The sequence below is a fragment of the Eptesicus fuscus genome, chromosome 3, assembly GCF_027574615.1.
Source record: "Eptesicus fuscus isolate TK198812 chromosome 3, DD_ASM_mEF_20220401, whole genome shotgun sequence".
Taxonomy (NCBI): Eukaryota; Metazoa; Chordata; class Mammalia; order Chiroptera; family Vespertilionidae; genus Eptesicus; species Eptesicus fuscus.
The window spans coordinates 103788611-103806368 of record NC_072475.1 but is presented as its reverse complement, the minus strand read 5'-3'; the positions used below and the strand labels follow the sequence as shown (position 1 = coordinate 103806368).

Below are 17758 nucleotides of genomic sequence, written 5' to 3'. Positions count from 1 at the left end.
CACCCTATTGGAAAATACATTGCCCCACCCTGTGGAGTTTCCTAGGCCCATAAAGGAGACTGAGAATAACAATTTCCCTCCAGGCAGAAGCAATTGCCCCACCCTGTTGGAAGAACTATCCTCCCCTGTGAATGACTGCCTGAGGGCTACTCAAGACTTAATCCAATCAGTCTTCAGGCAGAGGCGGTATCTGGAGGCTATGAGTATTTCCCTGATTAAATTAGTGAGAAACAGCATTTGACACTGTCCTGCTCTAGAGATTAGAGGCAGATCTACCTAACATAGTCACAAACCGAAACAGGCAGCCAAAATGAGGAGACAAAAAACAAAAACAAAAACAAAAAAACAACAACCTCCAAATCAAAGAACAAGAGAATTCTCCAGAAGAACATAAATGAAATGAAAATAAGAAATTTTTCTGATATAGCGTTCAGAATAATGATGGCAAAGATGATCAACAGCATGAGAAAAGATACAATAATTATGAAAACAGAAATAAAGAATGACATAGCACTAATAAACAACACATTGGAAGGAATACACAGCAGATCAGGGGAAGCTGAGAATCGGGTCAGTGAATTAGAAGACAGGGTAGAAAAAAATCACTTAGAGAACAACAACAAAACAATTAAAAAACAGAAGGGACAGATAAGGAAGCTATGGGACAACATGAAATATAATAATACTTGCATAGTAGGTGTGCCAGATGAGGCAGAAAGGGAGAAAGAGACAGAGAAAGTGTTTAAATAAATAATGGCATAAAACTTCCCTAACCTGGTGAAGGAAAAAGTCACACTGTTCAGGAGGCACAGAGAGTCTCAAACAAGAAGAACTCAAACAAGCCCATGCCAAGATAAATTCTAATTAGAATGCCAAAAATTAAAGAGAGAGAATCTTAAGGCAGCAAGAAAAAAGCAAACTGTTACCTACAAAGGATATCCCATAAGGCTGACACCTGATTTCTCATCAGAAACTCTACAGGCCAGAAGGGAATGGCATGAAGTACTCAAAGTAATGAAAGCAGGGAAGTGAAACCAAGATTACTATATCCAGCAAGGCTATCATTCAAAATAGAGGGTGAAATAAAGAGCTTCCCAGACAAAAAAAAAAAAAAAAGGCTAAAGAGTTCATCACCACAAAGCCAGCATTACAAGAAATGCCAAAGGGACTTCTGCAATAAGAAGAAATAGAGAGAAACCTAGGCATACAGAATTAAAATGACAATAAAAATGTACATATCAATAATATCCTTAAATGTAAATGAATTAAATGATCAAATCAAAAGACATAGGGCAGCTAAATGGATATGAAAACCTGACACAACTATATGCTGTCTACAAGAGACCCACCTGAGAAAAAAAGACACACACAAGATGAGAGGGAAGGATTGGAAAAATATTTTCCCATGCAAATAAAAAAGAAAGAAAAGATGGGGCAGCAATACTCATATCTGACAAAATAGACTTCAAAATGAAGGCGATCACAAGAGCCAACAAAGGACACTACATAATATTAAATGGAATCAATCCAACAAGAGGATATAACTCTTATAAACATATATGCACCCAATATAGGAGCATCTAAATATATTTAAAAAAAACACTTTTAAAGGACTTCAAAGGAGAGATCGATAGTAATAAAGTAATAGTCGGGGACTTTAACACTCCGCTGATTTCACTGCATAGATCTTGCAGACAAAAGATTAACAAGAAAAAGTGACTCTAAAGGACACACTGGATCAGATATATTTAATTGACATTTATAGAACATTTCACCACAAAGCTGCAGAATATAATTCTTCTCAAGTTCTCATGGGTAATTCACAAAGATAGATCACATGTTTGAACACAAAACAAGTTTCTACAAGTTCAAGAAGATGGAAATCATATCAAGCCTCTTCTCAGATCAAAGTGGAATGAAATTAGAAATCAACTACAGTAAAAACACATCAAAATATTCAAACACATGGAGGCTAAATAGCATGTTATTAAACAATGAATGGGTGGCCAATGATATCAATCAAGAAATCAAAAACTTCCTGGAAACAAATGAAAATGAACATACAACAATGCAAACCTCTGGGACACAGCAAAAGCCTTCTTGAGACGGAAGTTCATGGCACTACAGACATACCTCAAAAAATAAGAAAAATAATAAACTATTTAACCCTACAACTTAAAAAAAAAAAACTAGAAATAGAACAACAAGAAAAGCCCAGATTAAATAAAAAGAAGGAAATAATAAAGATTAGAGTAGAAATAAATAACAGAGAAAAAAATACCAAAAAAAATCAATGAAACTAATAGCTGATTCTTTGAAAGGATAAACAAGATTAGGAAACCATTAGCCAGACTCATCAAGAAACAAAAAGAGAGAACCCAAATAAATGAAATAAAAAAAGAAAGTGAAGAAGTAACCACTGACACCACAGAAGTACAAAGGAATGTAAGAAAATATTGTGAACTGCTATAAACAACAAACTGGACAAGTGGATATTATGGACAAATTCCAAGAAAAATACAATTTCCCAAAACTGAATCAGGAAGAATAAAAAAAACTTGAATAGGCCAATAACAATGTACGAAATAGAAGAAGTAATAAAAAAAAAACTCTCAGCCACCAAAAGCCTGGGCCCGGATGGCTTCACAGAGAAGTTTCCCCAAACATTCAAAGAAAAACTAAAACCATCCTCCTCAAACTATTCCAAAAAATCCAACTGGAAGGCACACTTCCAAGCTCTTTTTATGAGGCCAGCATGATCCGAATTCTAAAACCAGACAAAGTCACTATAAAGAAAGAGAATTACTGGTCAATATCTCTGAACATAGGTGCTAAAATTCTCAACAACATATTAGCAAATCAAATTCAGCAATATATTAAAAAGATCATACACCATGACAAAGTGGAATTTATTCTGGCTGTTCCAATATTCACAAATCAATAAATGTGATATACCACATAAACTGAAAGACAAAAATCACATGACCATATCAACAGATGCAGAAAAAGCATTAAAAAAATCCAAAACCCATTTTGGATAAAAACTCTCAGCAAAGTGGGAATAGAGGGAGTATATCTCAAATGATCTACAGTGAACATCATGCTCAATGTGAAAAAACTAAAACCACTTACTCTAAGAACAGGAAAAAGACTGGGATGTCCACTTTCACCACTCTTATTCAATGTAGTACTGGAAGTCCTAGCCACAGCAATAACATAAGAAGAAGAAATAAAAGGCATCCAAATTGGAAAGGAGGAAGGAACACTCTCATTATTTTCTGGTCACATGATATTGTACATAGAAAACCCTAAAAACTCCACCAAAACTACAAGATTTAATAAATTAATTTGGCAATGTACCAAGATACAAAATCAATACCCAAAAATCGATGTTTTTTTAATACACCAGAAATGAATTCTCAGAAAGAGAAACTAAACAAATAATCCCATTTAGCATTGCAATAAAAAAATTAAGATACTTAGGAATTAACTTAACCAAGGAGGTAAAAGACTTATATCTGGAAAACTACAGAACAATGAGGTATCACCTCACACCTGTCAGAATGGCTCAAAGTCACTAATCATCAGATAAAAAGACTTAAATGTAAATTATGAAACCATAAAAACCCTAGGTGAAACCAAAGACAGCAAAATCTCAGACATATCTTGTAGCAATATATTTACGGATACATCTCCCAGGACAAAGGAAACTAAGGAGAAAATAAACAAATGGGACTACATCAAAATAAATAGCTCCTGCACAGCAAAAGAAACCATCATCAAAACGAAAAGGGAGCCCACTGTATAGAAGAACATATTGGCAATGATACATCTGATAAAGGGTTAATATCCAAAATATATAAGGAACTCATACAATTTAACAAAAGGAAGACAAACAATCTAATTAAAAAATGGGCAAATGACCTAAATCAACACTTCTCCAAAGGGGACTTTCAGATGGCCAAGAGACATGAAAAAATGCTCAAAGTCACTAATCATCAGAGAGATGCAAATTAAAATGACAACGAGGTATCACCTCACACCTATCAGAATGGCTACCATCATGACAAGTGCCTGCGAGGATATGGAGAAAAGGGAACCCTAGTACACTGCTGGTGGCAATGCAGACTGGTGCAGCCATTATAGAAAACAATAAGGAGTTTTCTCAAAAAAATTAAATATTTAACTCCCATTTTACCCAGTGATCCACTTCTTGCAACACAACATATTTTAAGAAAACGGGAAACACCAATCAGAAAGAATGTATGCACCCCTCTGTTTATAGCAGCACAATTTACAATAGCTAAGAGTGCAGTGATGGGCAACCTTTTGAGCTTGGTGTGTCAAACTTCGCCAAAAAACTGAGCATAACTTGGGTAGTGTGTCACTTTGAGGAAAAAACATTATTTTGCTATATTTATAGTTTAAATAACATAAATGTATAATTGTTATATATAATTGTATTTAATAAACCTCAGCGGCCACGTCATCAGAAATGGCTATGCGTGTCAGTGCTGACACACGTGTCATAGGTTCGCCATCACTGGACGAGTGGATAAAAAAGCTATGGTACATTTATACCATGGAATACTATGCAGTGGTAGAAAAGAATAACTCTTACCCTTTGAGACAGCATGGAGGGATCTGGAGAGTATCATGCTAATGAAATAAGCCAGTCAGAGAAAGATAAGTATCACATGATTGCACTCATATGTGGAATCTAATTAACAAAATAAACGGATTCACGGAGTGGGTCCAGAGACATGGAAGCATGGAACAGAGTGCAGAATTTCGGAGGGAAGGAGAGGGAGGGTGGGTGGGTGTGTGGGTGGATGAGAGGTTTCAAACTCTCTCACAGGAAGTCTAAATTTATGTGATTAAATCTGCATTCATAAATGCCAAGGCAAGAAAGCAAATTCACTTGTTTTTATTGTTGGAAAAAAATAAAGATGACTTTGGATAATCTAATAAAATATATATGCAGAGATTAATTTAATAAAAATGAGATCCAATTCAACATAAAGATCCCCAACTTTGATAATAAATGGCAATGGCACTGTAAGCAATAGATAACTTTTCCACTAGAAATAGATGAAAACTTTAGAAGACATATATCCAATGTCTTATTAAAAAAGAAACTGCAGACGACCTAGGAATAAGGATACATTTTTAAACATAAAAGTTTGTTTTTTGTTTTGTTTTTTTAAGAGTAGTTTTTCAACCTTTCTTAAGGGATCTTATTAGGGTGATCAACTCATCCTGGGACCATTTTGTCAGAAGTTCTACAGTTTTAGCACTTAAAGTTCCTTCTCCCAGGAGTTACACAGTCTTGGGCATACCAGGATGGTTGGTCATGCTAATCCAAACAAGTTCAAAAGTGTTTATTGATATAGGCTACTATGCACAAGGTCTTTTTTGTTTTGTTTTATATACTGAAAGTACTACTGAAAATAAGCAGTATTTTTAAAGATGGAGTTTGATGATGGAACAGTAGAAAAAATTAAAAGAAAATTTTAGATTCTTAAAATAATTTTAAAAAATGTTATATTTAATAAAAACAAAGGATTATTAAAAAAGTTGCTAGAAGGCTACACAAAAGAACTAACAGTGGTTACATTTGTGGATATGGGATGGAACGAGAGTAGTAAAAGAGCATGAACATTTCATTTAACTTTCCATTGTACTGTTTTACTATGAACATCTGCTATTTTTATAATATAGTTTTTATACTTTAAACAACAAACTAATCAACTGAATTTAGCTGCTAAAGGAAATTTATCTTATCCCTCAGGTGGGTTGGGGCAGAACACTTGAAACCTACTGATTTCTATCAAATGAAGACCAGGGTGAGTCAATGACTTGGTCATACGTATAGTTTAACAGAGCCTCGGTTAGGACCCAAGACTTCATTGGGGACCCAAAGGCAGAAGTCTCTTCCAACCATTCCCTGCCTCAGAGGGAATAAATAAATGTGATCCTATATAATAAAAGGCTAATATGCAAATAGACCGAACAGCGGAACAACCAGTCGCCGGGGGCTGTGTGCGGAACATGGTGGGAGTTGGCCGCCGCAGGATGGTGGAGCAGGTGAGTGGGGGTTCCAGACCAAGGCGGGGTGCCGGTCGCTGTCATCAGGGCAAGACTCTGGTGGTTACTGAAAATTCTTTGCTCCCACATGCTGCGGTCCCACCTGGTGCTGCGCCTGCACCTGCTGCCAGCGCCGGCCCCACTTGCACCCGCAGCTGGCTCCGGAGCTGCTGCTTGCTCCGCTGCTGGTGCCGGCCCCAATCACTCCACACTGTCAGTGGGTGCAAGCAGGGCTGGCACCATCAGCGCATGGGAGTGGCAGCGGCGGGAGTGGGGCTGCAGGCAGACAAGGGACCGGGGGCCATGGCAGGAGGGGCTGAGCGGAGGCACAGAGGATGGGCCGAGACCCGCCCCTGTGCCTACCTCAGCCTCGCGGCCCACAGTTCCTTTCAAGGTGCACGAATTCGTGCACTGGGCCCCTAGTATAAAGATATGGCTCATCACCTCTGAACATTTATAAGTCCCTAAAGTTAAACAGCTCAGGGGTATAAGATGATATAGAGGCCCAGATCAGCAAAGAACTGTCCAGTCATGTCACTGTTGTTGAAAACCACTAAGTTTTGGAGTGTCTTGTTATGCAACAATAAATAACTGACACAATCTACTTTAAAAAAAATGTTGTCTCAGAACTGTCCAGATACCAGCATGCTATTATAATTCCATTTTCTGATACGGTGAAAAAGATTCCTTTTAAGAAATATTTAAACTTAAAAACAAAAAAAGCCAAACCCCAACCACAAGCTAAACCGAGTATTTAATACATTCTGTAGGAATAAAAGGAATGACCAAAGATTAGAATTTTATAATATACATTAGACATTTATGTAAAAGCTGATCCATTTTTCCCAAAGAAATATCCTCAATTTCTTGTCTTTGCTATTTTCTTCAGAGCAATTTCTCTCACAGATAAGGGGCTCCACTGTGTTGGGCAGTAATTATAACTTTATGTTTCAAGTCATTATCACCTTCAAACACTCCCTTTCATTTCACTGCACATGCTCACTTATTTTACAAATAAGTAAAAGCAAATAATATGGTAATAAAAACATTTTAAAAATCTGGAATTAGAGGGGAAAAAGATTATGTCATCAAATGATGCATCAGCTTGATTTATCTCACATGCCTTGAAATGACAAGGATATCAAAAATTAACCATGGGGAAAACATAAGTGAATAGAAACATAAAATGATAACACATGAATGAATAATTTAAAAAATAACCCAAAAAAGAAAGCAATTTAGTATCATGTGATAACAAAATTAAAGAAAAATATAAGACTAACTAAGGGTATACCAATGAGGAAAAAATAAACTATTATCAGAGAGTTACTCAGTTCTTAGTTTTGCTCATCAATAAATACACTTTTTTCCCCTTCAAATAAAAACATAATTCAAATTTCTGCTAACAAAACCGAGGTACACTACTAGGGTAACTTGGGTAAAATGCTTTGTTTTTGTTGAATTATCTAGATTAAAAGAAAAAAAAAATCAGTCTTAGATTCATGCATAAAAGAAACCCCCAGAACATCAGGTAACCATGGCTACTTTAGGAAAAGAGAAATTATACAAGAAAACAAATTTAGTTCAAGGAAATAAAACATTTTAAGAAGTCTCATTTAAAAATAGTAAGAAAATAAAATGAAAACGTTAATTGTACCTTAAAGAACCCTGCTTCAGGGCCACACCTGTCATATACACTCCTGGATTTACCTATCGCCATGATAATACCTTGCATGTTCGGTGTCATCATGATCTGCCACAAGGGATTGAAAGTAAGAGTTTTTGAATGAGTAACATAAAAAATTTAAAAAACCAAAATAATTTCTTTACATGCAAGTTAGAAGTCCTTTGCTTTTCATTATTTATAAATCAAATGTTGCATTTTTTTAATAGCAAACGTGATCCAGTATGCATGTAAGTATATTTCAAAGTCTCTACAGGGCCACATCTAGTTCATATGGTGCCTTTGTGCAAAAAGCAAAAAGGCATCCTCTCTGAACCAGAGAATTTTAAAAAGACCCCCTTCTTAACAAATTAGAAAAATGTGCTGCCCTCTGAATAAGAGAAGCATTTAGAAATAGGAACAATCTTTTTATTTGAAAAGGTGCCTCTTCATTAAGGCTTGGGGAGCTCAGTCAGCATAAGCTCAATTTCAACTCCAAGTCCGCCCATTGACTAGGCGTCCCTGCACAACCATACAACCTGAACATCCATTTGCAGCAACCCTGTGTCCACAGACCTTGGTGCCAAGCACATGCACTGTTAAATCATCACTCTAATGCATTAAAAAAAAACCCTGTCAGTAGCATAAGCATTTGTACAAAAGATAGTGTTAAATGATTAATCATAATTCTGTTTTGTTAATGCCAGAAGGGTCACCCTAAAACAAGCAGAGGTGCTTAATAAACATTTTTATTACAAACGTTAAGTTTCCATAATTTTCAAGTACCAGCATAGTAGTATTAAAATAATTAGAACAACATATTAAGTACTAAATACTGAAGTATATTCGTTTTTATAATAGCTTATTTTTAGCTGTTTACATTTTAAAATACCTGAAAAATGATATAACCCAAGGCACTATGAAGCTATGATATTAGAGCTGTCAAGAGAGTGCATCTAGCCCGGCTGGTGGGGCTCAGTGGTTGAGCAACTGCCTATGAACCAGGAGGTCATGGATCGATTCCGGGTCAGGGCACGTGCCTGGGTTGCCGGCTTGATCCCCAGGAGGGGGCATGCAAGAGATCTTTCTCTCTCATCAATTTTCTACCTTTCTATCCCTCTCCCTTCCTTTCCCTAAGATCAATAAAAAAATATTTTTTTTAAAAAAGAGAGAGTACATCAATTACCTCTGATTCACCGAAACTATTACTCATAGTATATATTTTGGATTATATACTGAGAGTTGCAATAAAATTAACTACTTGAGAAAATCCTTTTCACTATTTCCTATCTCACAAACCTGCTCCTTATTCTCATTATAGCCATGCTTTTTTACACTGATGCAGTAAAATTAATATCTGTATGACACCTCTGATTTTAGTGCCATAAAGACATTTTTAACTCATACTTTAATTATAATCTTGAAATAAGTCTACAAAAAGGTTACTTGGAAAAAACTACTTAGTGTATATTCAATTCTCATCTATGCCAGTAAAAACTAACAAATTATAGAATCTAACATCTTCTCTATGTCCTTCCTGAAATATGGAAGATTTCAAAATGTAAGAGTCTTAAGAGAAAAGTGGAGGAAAGGGGGCAAATCTGATGGGACCAAGACAATAGCGTATTTTCATCTGGATTCTCCAAAACGTATCATGAGAAGCAAAAATGCTTCTATACTGTTAGAAAAGTAACTAGATGAGAATTAATAGTGGAGAGGTAGGAAGAGATAAGTTGGAAGTCCCATGGTGTATAAAACTCTGGTAGGCATTCAGCAATGTTGATGAATCATTCAATTCATAGTCACATGGAGATTGCAGAAGCAAAAATACCAATTATCTATTTGTAATAAGGATGTATGTTCTTCTGGTAGGAAATGGTGGGCAAAGTATTATAATAAGTAACTCAAGCAAAAGAGAAAATTAAAATAAAAATTATTTTTAAATGCTCAAAAATTTTGCTATTTAATTGAACAAATCTTATTTGTAATCTATCAGCCTGAGAGTAAATCAATTCTACATCTGCATAAAAGAATTAACATGAGAAACATAAAATTATTATTCTGAAAAATTCCATAAGCTTTCTGCTTAAATTGTTATTTGAAAATGGAAGTTGTGTTAGCGATTGGTAAGGTAATTTCAGACCATGGGTGGTAAAGCTGTGTTATGCAGTAATAGACATCAGTGTGAGGGTGCAGGCATGCCCAAAGTATTAAATAGTAAAAAATAAGTAGAACAGTGCAGAGCGCTGTGACAAAGGTACCTCATCATCATAACCCCCCTCCTTTGACTCAATCACAAATTTCCCTACATGAGGAATCGCCACCTCTACAACTTGCTGGTTAGAAGGTGGTTGGCTTGTAGTACTTTCAGGTTTCTGCAGGAAAAAATCATTAGTATGAACATTAGAAAAGAGAACAATGGAAGCACCCAGTTTAAGTGCAGATTCTTGAGTCTTTTGAAAATATCTGCATTTGTCTAGTATAAAACAAAACCACTTAAATCTGAGTATTAGAAGCAAATGAATTAATACAAGGTCTCCAGCTTTCCCTTTTCATCTCAAACACTAAATTTTCATTTTCTTTTTTCCCATAAAGCATCTTGGACTCTAAATCCTTAAAAATAATAAACAGTGGAGTTGCAGTTCCTACTACTATCTCCATAGCTGTAGTTTTTGTTGTTTTTTTAATTCTAATAACTCCATAAAGCTTTTTTGATACTTAATCTCCATTAAAATAAGATTTCTCTGCCCTGGCCAGGTGGCTCAGTTGGTTGGAGTGTCGTCCCATGCACCAAAAGGTTGTGGGTTAGATCCCCGATAATGGCATGTACGGGAGGCAACCGATCTATGTTTTTCTCTCACATTAATACTTCTCTCTCTCCCTTCCTCTCTTCTCTCTAAAATCAATAAACATATCCTTGGGTAAGGATTTAAAAAAACCCCACAAAGTTATTCCTCTGAACCCAGAAGAGTTGTAGGTTTTCTTTCGTATGATTTTACGTTTCTATCCTTTCTAGTAATCAAGTGTGTATCTATTCACTATCCATACTTTATGGTGATTAACTCACTCTGTAATAGCCTATGAGACCTAGTACCATATATTTATATCATAAGTATCCAATGAATTCTTGTTTTTTTAAAAGCTGCAAGATACTATTTTTAATAACTCAATCAGATATCTTTCTTTTTATTTTCTTTAACAAAGACTATAAATTTCACTAATCCACACTAAGAGTGGAAGCTAGCATGAAATCTAGAAAAGTCTACTTGAAGATAATAATGCAGCTCATTCAAAATACTGCTCAGATCTTATTTTACTGTATAGATTTATAATTAGCATATTTCGTATTTACCTATGAACAAAGTTCAAAAGTACCTAAAATGCTTCAATAAAGCTTGCTTGAGTAATTTTAAATTGCACCATAAAAGTTTTCCTAAACAAAAATAAACTTTACTTTTGATATAAAATAAACAGAAAATTTTAATAAATAAAGGGTTTTATTTCCATTTAAAGGTATGTTTTAGGGGTGTGAATACATTCTGACTTTCCAGAAGTACATTTGCAGAAAGAATTAAACAATAAAATAAAACTAATTGCCAAGACTGGCACTGTTTCTTTTAAAAGAAATGCTATTTATAACTAACATTTTTAGAAAAGGTTTCCTTACTTTGAGTCCTTAATTTTTCAAGAAAAAATAACGAGCTTGTATGTTTGCCATGATCATGAGAGATAATATTCAGGTTACCCCACACCTGGGACATAATTGTTGCTCTATAAATGACAGGCATTACCAATATTATTATACTACTAGAAGCCCAGTGCACAAAATTCTTGCATCGAGAGGGGAGGGGAAGGGTACTTCAGCCCGGCCTGCACCCTCTTGCAATCTGGGACCCTTTGGGGGATATCCGACTACCAGTTTAGGCCCGATCCCACAGGGATCCCTGTGGGATCGGGCCTAAACTGGCAGTGGGACTTCCCTCTCACAATCCGGGACTGCTGGCTTCTAACAGCTCACCTGCCTGCCTGCCTCATTGACCCTAACCACTCGCCTGCCTGCCTACCAGATCACCCCTAACTGCTCACCTGTCTGCCTGAATGCCCCTAACCACTCTGCCTGCCTGCCTGCCTGATCACCCCTAACCGCCTCTGCCTTGGCCCCTGCTGCTGCGGCTTCATCCAGAAGGATGTCCGGAATGACATCCAGAAGGTCATTCGGCTGTCAGGTCTAATTAGTATATTACACTTTTATTATTATAGATTAATGCTATTTTAAATTGCTTATATTTGAATAATTCTAACCTGATATTACCATCACAAATATCCTATAGAGATTATGTTTATTAGGTAGTAATAAATGTCCTAGGTCTCCATTCATAAAAGTGAAATAAGCAGATCAATTAAGAAATCTGTCTGGACACAGTTGTAAAAATTTTCTCACAAGAACACCAATCCCAAACAATACTGTCTTAAGAAGAGAAAATATAGGGTGTCCCCAAAAAATGTACATCACCCATTTAATAATGGAAAAAGCAGTGTTTATTAAAATACAATTCATTTTCAAAATTGAGCTATCAGCTGTTAAAATGTAAATATACTTTTTTGGGACACCCTGACAAATTTATAGCAAGTAGCAACTAGAAAATGTATTCCTTAGAATACTGATCCTTACACAGTTCCATTAGGAAAAAATGCAGCTAAGAAAAAAAATCAGGGTTTTATAAACCTTTCCAGTCACCACAGAAGAGTTTCAGCAGCATAATACTGATTAATTATATGGGTAAAAGTTGAAAAACGGAAATAGCTTGGGTGCAGATAATAATTCAGTAGGTATTGTTGTTCTGAAGTTTAGATATCCTAAGGTACCATAAAAAATATTCATATAAAGCATTTAAGGGTTCATTGAAGTAAAATGGTTGCATATTTATCTTTTTCAATTACTATCATGTCCTGTATAAGCACCTTAACCAAGGATGAATTTGAAAGGGTTAAAAACAAGTTCCTCAGTTAAAAAGTTGCAAAAATAATTAAAATACAAAGGTTTTTATTGACTGCCTGAAAGCCATCCTATATAATAAAGAGCTAATATGCCAATTAGACCAGACGCAGAACAACCTTCTGAAACAACCTTCCAGAACGACCAGTGGGCGGGGCTGCGGGGCCGCGAGGCAGCTGAGGCCATGAGGGCCGAGCCCCTTGCACAAATTTCATGTATTGGGCCTCTAGTTAAATGTATAATTTTTTAAAAAAGCAGTTACATAAAAGGTGGTTAGAGCACTATATCATCTCATCATTTTTGCCCCCCCTTGATATGCTCATATCGTTTTAACCAAGTAATTCAACAGGAAGCTGAAGAAATAACCTAAAATATGAAAAAGTTTCATTTCTAGCAGCCCCTTTAGAGTAATGTAAAAGTAGAATTGACTATGGGGGATAGGTAAGTAAACAAGAATCTAATCACTCAAAGGAATAATAATCAACATATAAACTTTTTAAAAGGGTTTATAACATAGGAAACGGTTAAGTTATAACGTGACTTAAAAAAAGTTAAGATGTGAAATTTTATATGCAGTAGTAACTCAACTATAAAAATTAATTCTAAAACTGTGTATAAAAATAAGAATGAAAGAAAACATACTAACATATTCACAGTGCTTAATTTTGGGACTATGCATATTTTTTTCTGGGAGTCCACTTTTCTGTATATTTCAAATTTCCTGAAATATTTCATTTAAATTTGAGTACATTCTTCTATAAAGCAAGCTGTATAACATTTGGAGAGTATCTCTCCATGGTTTCTGTGATTCTAAGCTTTCCAGGGAATTCTTCTCACACTAAGGTTGGAGCTTAATATATTGTATATTTGTGAAATGGTTAGAATTTAAACAACAAAAGAAAACTAACAGCTACTTAGTGCCTACACTACAAGCTAGGCATTAAAAAAAAAAAAAGATCTAAAATAATCTCACAATCACCTCCCTTTTATATAAAAGAAAATTGATATTTAGAGAAATTAAGCAACATATTCAAGTTTGCATAGCTAGTAAGAAGTAAAACCAAATATATAAAAATCAAGACTATCTAATCCCGAAGTCTGCAGACTCTTTTCATCTATGCAATTTAATTTCTAAAGTATACCCTTAAACGAGAAAACCCAATGGTGGTTACCATGAGTCTAAGCCACTGACCATGAGACCAAGAACACAGGCTGCTTCAGACAGCCTTGCTAACACATTCTTAGACATGATGCAAGATTTACAGAGGCAAAGTGGCCAAATGTTGGTGCTGTCCCAAAAAAAGCCAAACAGAAAAATATTTATGCTAGCCATCTATCATATTCGCTCCATGCCATCCTCCTTTCTCAAGGAAAGGTGAAGCGGTAGGTTGTTGGTTTATAAGATGATATCCATATTAATAAATTAAGCAATCAAAATTTAAGTGATTTCTGAAAATTTAAATTACACATGATTAGACAAACTAAAAAAAACTGTCATGATTCTACATTAAGCTAAGTAATGCTTTCAGACTTCCTGATATCAGTTAAAAGAATGCTATTTATTAACCATAATGTAAGCTCTAACAAATAAAATTCCTAATTAGCAAAGGCCCTGACAAGTTATTTTTTATTACTGGTAAAAATATTTCTCCTGTGCACCTACTTCTCGGCCCTTTCTCCCTCCCTAGTTTTCCTATTCTACCATTCCCCAAGAACTACACAGCTCAGGACCATTAGAAGAAGCATTTGCCAACAAGTGCTGTATCGTTAGTAGGTGATGATCTCAAACTCATTCAGAGTCTCTAGAGCATCTGCAAAATTTGGTTAGATAAAAAAATGATATTAATACATTATTTTTATGGTCAGATGATAAACTAATTCCTGAGTATTTCATTCATTAAAACATAACACAACACCCTATTAAATGGACATTTTGGTTCATTGAGGTCTTATATTAAAGACCTCAGTGCATTTAGCAATTAAGTAGAAAACTGCACTGAAAAATTATATTTCTTGTTCTCTTTAGTTCTCTAGGAGAATCGTCAAATATTAACATTAGCTATCATGAAACCTACATTACAGCTGCTTGTGCTAATAAAATAAGACTATAGCACCTGAATGATTTTGTAATACCAAATTCTTGAAATAGCATCTCCCAGAATGTCATAGTCACTGAAAACATAGTGCAATACCAATGTGCTCAATTTATTGTTATAAAAAGACACAACTGAAAATGACCAACAGGAGAATTATCATGACAAATTTTGGATGGAACACTACTGAAATATGCAGAAACCACAGTGTAAGGTAATAATTTACTACTCTAACCTAAAGTATCTGGTGTTTTATTGTTAAACACATTCCATGCAACAATGAAAATTATACCTTGTTCCAAACTATTCCAATGTAATAAGACTAGAGATTGAGGGAGGCGTGAGAAACACAGTTGACCCTTGAACAACATGGATTTGAACTGTGCAGGTCTATTATATGTGGATTTTTTCAATAAATACTGTAAATGTATTTTCTTTTCCTTCTGATTTTCTTAATAGCATTTTCCTTTCCATAGTTTATTGCAAGAATATAGTATATAATACATATAAGGAATCCTACATAATAAAAGCCTAGGTGGCGTCATGCCCTCGCGATGCCGCCACAAGATGACTGCGCACACAGTGGAGGTGGGGCCTGGTGGCTGCTCCACGTGGTGAGGCCTGGGGGTCCCGCAGCTCTGCGTGGCATGGAGGAGGCCGGTCCTGGTGTCTCCGCTGCCTCGTGCAGAGGAAGCAGGTCCCAGCAGAGGAGGTGGATCGTGGCAGGGGAGAGCAGTTGGGGGTGAGATCTGGCCAGCAAGGGAGGGCAGTTGGGGAAGAGGTCAGGCCGGCAGGGGAGGGCAGTTGGGGAAGAGATCAGGCCGGCAGGGGAGGGCAGTTGGGGACGATAAGGCTGGCAGGGGAGGGCAGCTGGGGGCGATCAGGCCAGCAGGGGAGCAGTTAGGCATCAATGAGGCCGGCAGGGGAGAGGTTAGTAGGCAATCAGGCTGGCAGGCAGAAGCGGGTAGGGACAATCAGGCAGGCAGGCAGGCAGGCAGGCAGGCAGGCGAGCAGTTAGGAGCCAGCGGTCCCGGATTGTGAGAGGGATGTCTGACTGCTGGTTTAGGCCTGATCCCGCTAAACCGGCAGTTGGACATCTCCTGAGGGGTCCCAGATTGGAGAGGGTGCAGGCTGGCTTGAGGGACACCCCCCCCCGCCCCCATGCACAAATTTCGTGCACCAGGCCTCTAATATGTTACCAGTAAGGCTTCTGGTCAATAGTAGGCTATTAGTAAAGCTGTTGAGGAGTTCAATTTTAAACTTGAATTTTTAACTGCTCAGAGGGGTGGCACTCTAACCCCCATGTTGTGCAAGGGTCAACTTGCAATGCTAAATGTTCTAGTTCTCTTTTTAAGTTCCCAATCAATGACCAATTTAACCTATGACTGTTATTTTTCATAATTCTCAAACAGGAAGTTAGTAACCTATTTTTAAAAAGAATCATTTTTTAAAAATTATAGCAGAAAAAACTACAACTGGGATGTTAGGTAATGCCCCCAGTCACTGTTCGTGTGGATGACCAGCCCATGGCACTGCCTCCCCTGACTCCCAGAGAGCTCACTGTCCAACACAGGGCTAGGAAACATCATGAACATGGCTATGCTCAGAGGGGGGAAAGAGAAGTTCTTACCGTCTGCAAAACTGTTTCAGGACTTTTATCTTCGTGATCGCGTGATGCCTTGGTAATTGTTCGAATAGTTTCTTCTTGCAAGTGCTTTGAGAAATCACTTCTTGATGGCTGCTCTAGATATTCTGGTTCTCCTGCTTGTGCTTCATGAGAAAAGAATCAATTGTATATCTAATAAAATCAGAATGTCTATACTAAAATTACTCTATGATTTATTTCTAATTCAAAGTTAGGCAATCATCAATTTTAGTATCCTGTTTAAAGTGATATATCCTTCAACACACAACACTTCTCCCAGAATTAATAAAAAACCCAAAAGTAATCAAATAATTACTGAAAACAGTACCCATTATAGTTTACGATACAGAATTCACTGTAATTTTATTTGCTCTAAATACCAAAATCTCATTTTGAAAACCACTAGCATTCTACAAAAAACAAACAGAAAAGGATTTGGTTTGTACAGCAATCCTGGCCTACCTGCCCTAGGTCTCGACAGAGAGAACACCAGCTGCTTTTCTGGCTACAGTAACCTTTTTTGCGCCTACCTGACAAAACCCCAACCCTGAATGAGCCCAATCTTCTCTCTTTTTCTAAACCTGCCCCTGGTAGCTGAGTGTTATCAGAGAAAATAAAAAACAATTACTCATTGGCAAATTGGCACTAAAATAAATTCAAAACTTCAAATATCACCCCTGCTAAGAACTCCCAAAATGATATCCACTACCCATGTTCTGAGAGTAAGACCCACAGATTCAAGTGTACTCTGAATATTTACTGGGTGACTCATAGAAAACTCCAAAGACTTTAAGGGGGCCATTTCTTAGCTCTCCAACATAATCTTGTATCTTTTGCCCTTTGCTCAAAAAGAGACATATACTAGCTTTTTCAGCTTACTGAATACATTGAAGAGATTGAGTTCCAACCTTAGATCTTTCCTTATTCTCCTCCCTCTGGCTCTATGCTTACTCATTCTAACTCCCTCATCTAATAACTAATTTGTCCTTTTGTTTAAATCCCACTTCCCTGTGAAAGTATTACTGATTACAACGTATCTCGGACCACGGGAATTTGGTGTGGAAGGCTGTCCTGTACTCCCTTGGCATTTATCCAAGACGCCAACAGTACTGTCCCCAGGTGTGACTTCCAGTGTCGTCAATGCCCTTAGGGGACAAAATCACTCCCAAATGAGAACCATTGCTCTACACTAACTTACACTCTCTTATTAATAGCACTTACCACAATTACAACTTAACTAGTGGCGCGGTGCACGGCCTGCATCCTCTCCAATC

General features: G+C 36.7%; 1 protein-coding gene across 5 annotated transcripts in view; it reads right to left on the bottom strand.

The window, feature by feature from the left end:
• USP25 (ubiquitin specific peptidase 25) overlaps window positions 1–17758 on the bottom strand; it is a 194366-nt gene that overhangs the window by 23214 nt on the left and 153394 nt on the right. For 2 of the 5 annotated variants that reach the window (XM_054714081.1, XM_054714077.1), the window contains exons 18-20: window positions 16470–16609; window positions 10012–10125; window positions 7745–7840 (exon numbers count right to left, since the gene is read on the bottom strand). In XM_054714081.1, the coding sequence (XP_054570056.1) occupies window positions 7745–7840; window positions 10012–10125; window positions 16470–16609 (350 nt within the window). The remainder of the gene's footprint in view (window positions 1–7744; window positions 7841–10011; window positions 10126–16469; window positions 16610–17758) is intronic. The other 3 variants (XM_054714078.1, XM_054714079.1, XM_054714080.1) reach the window with 3 other exon arrangements.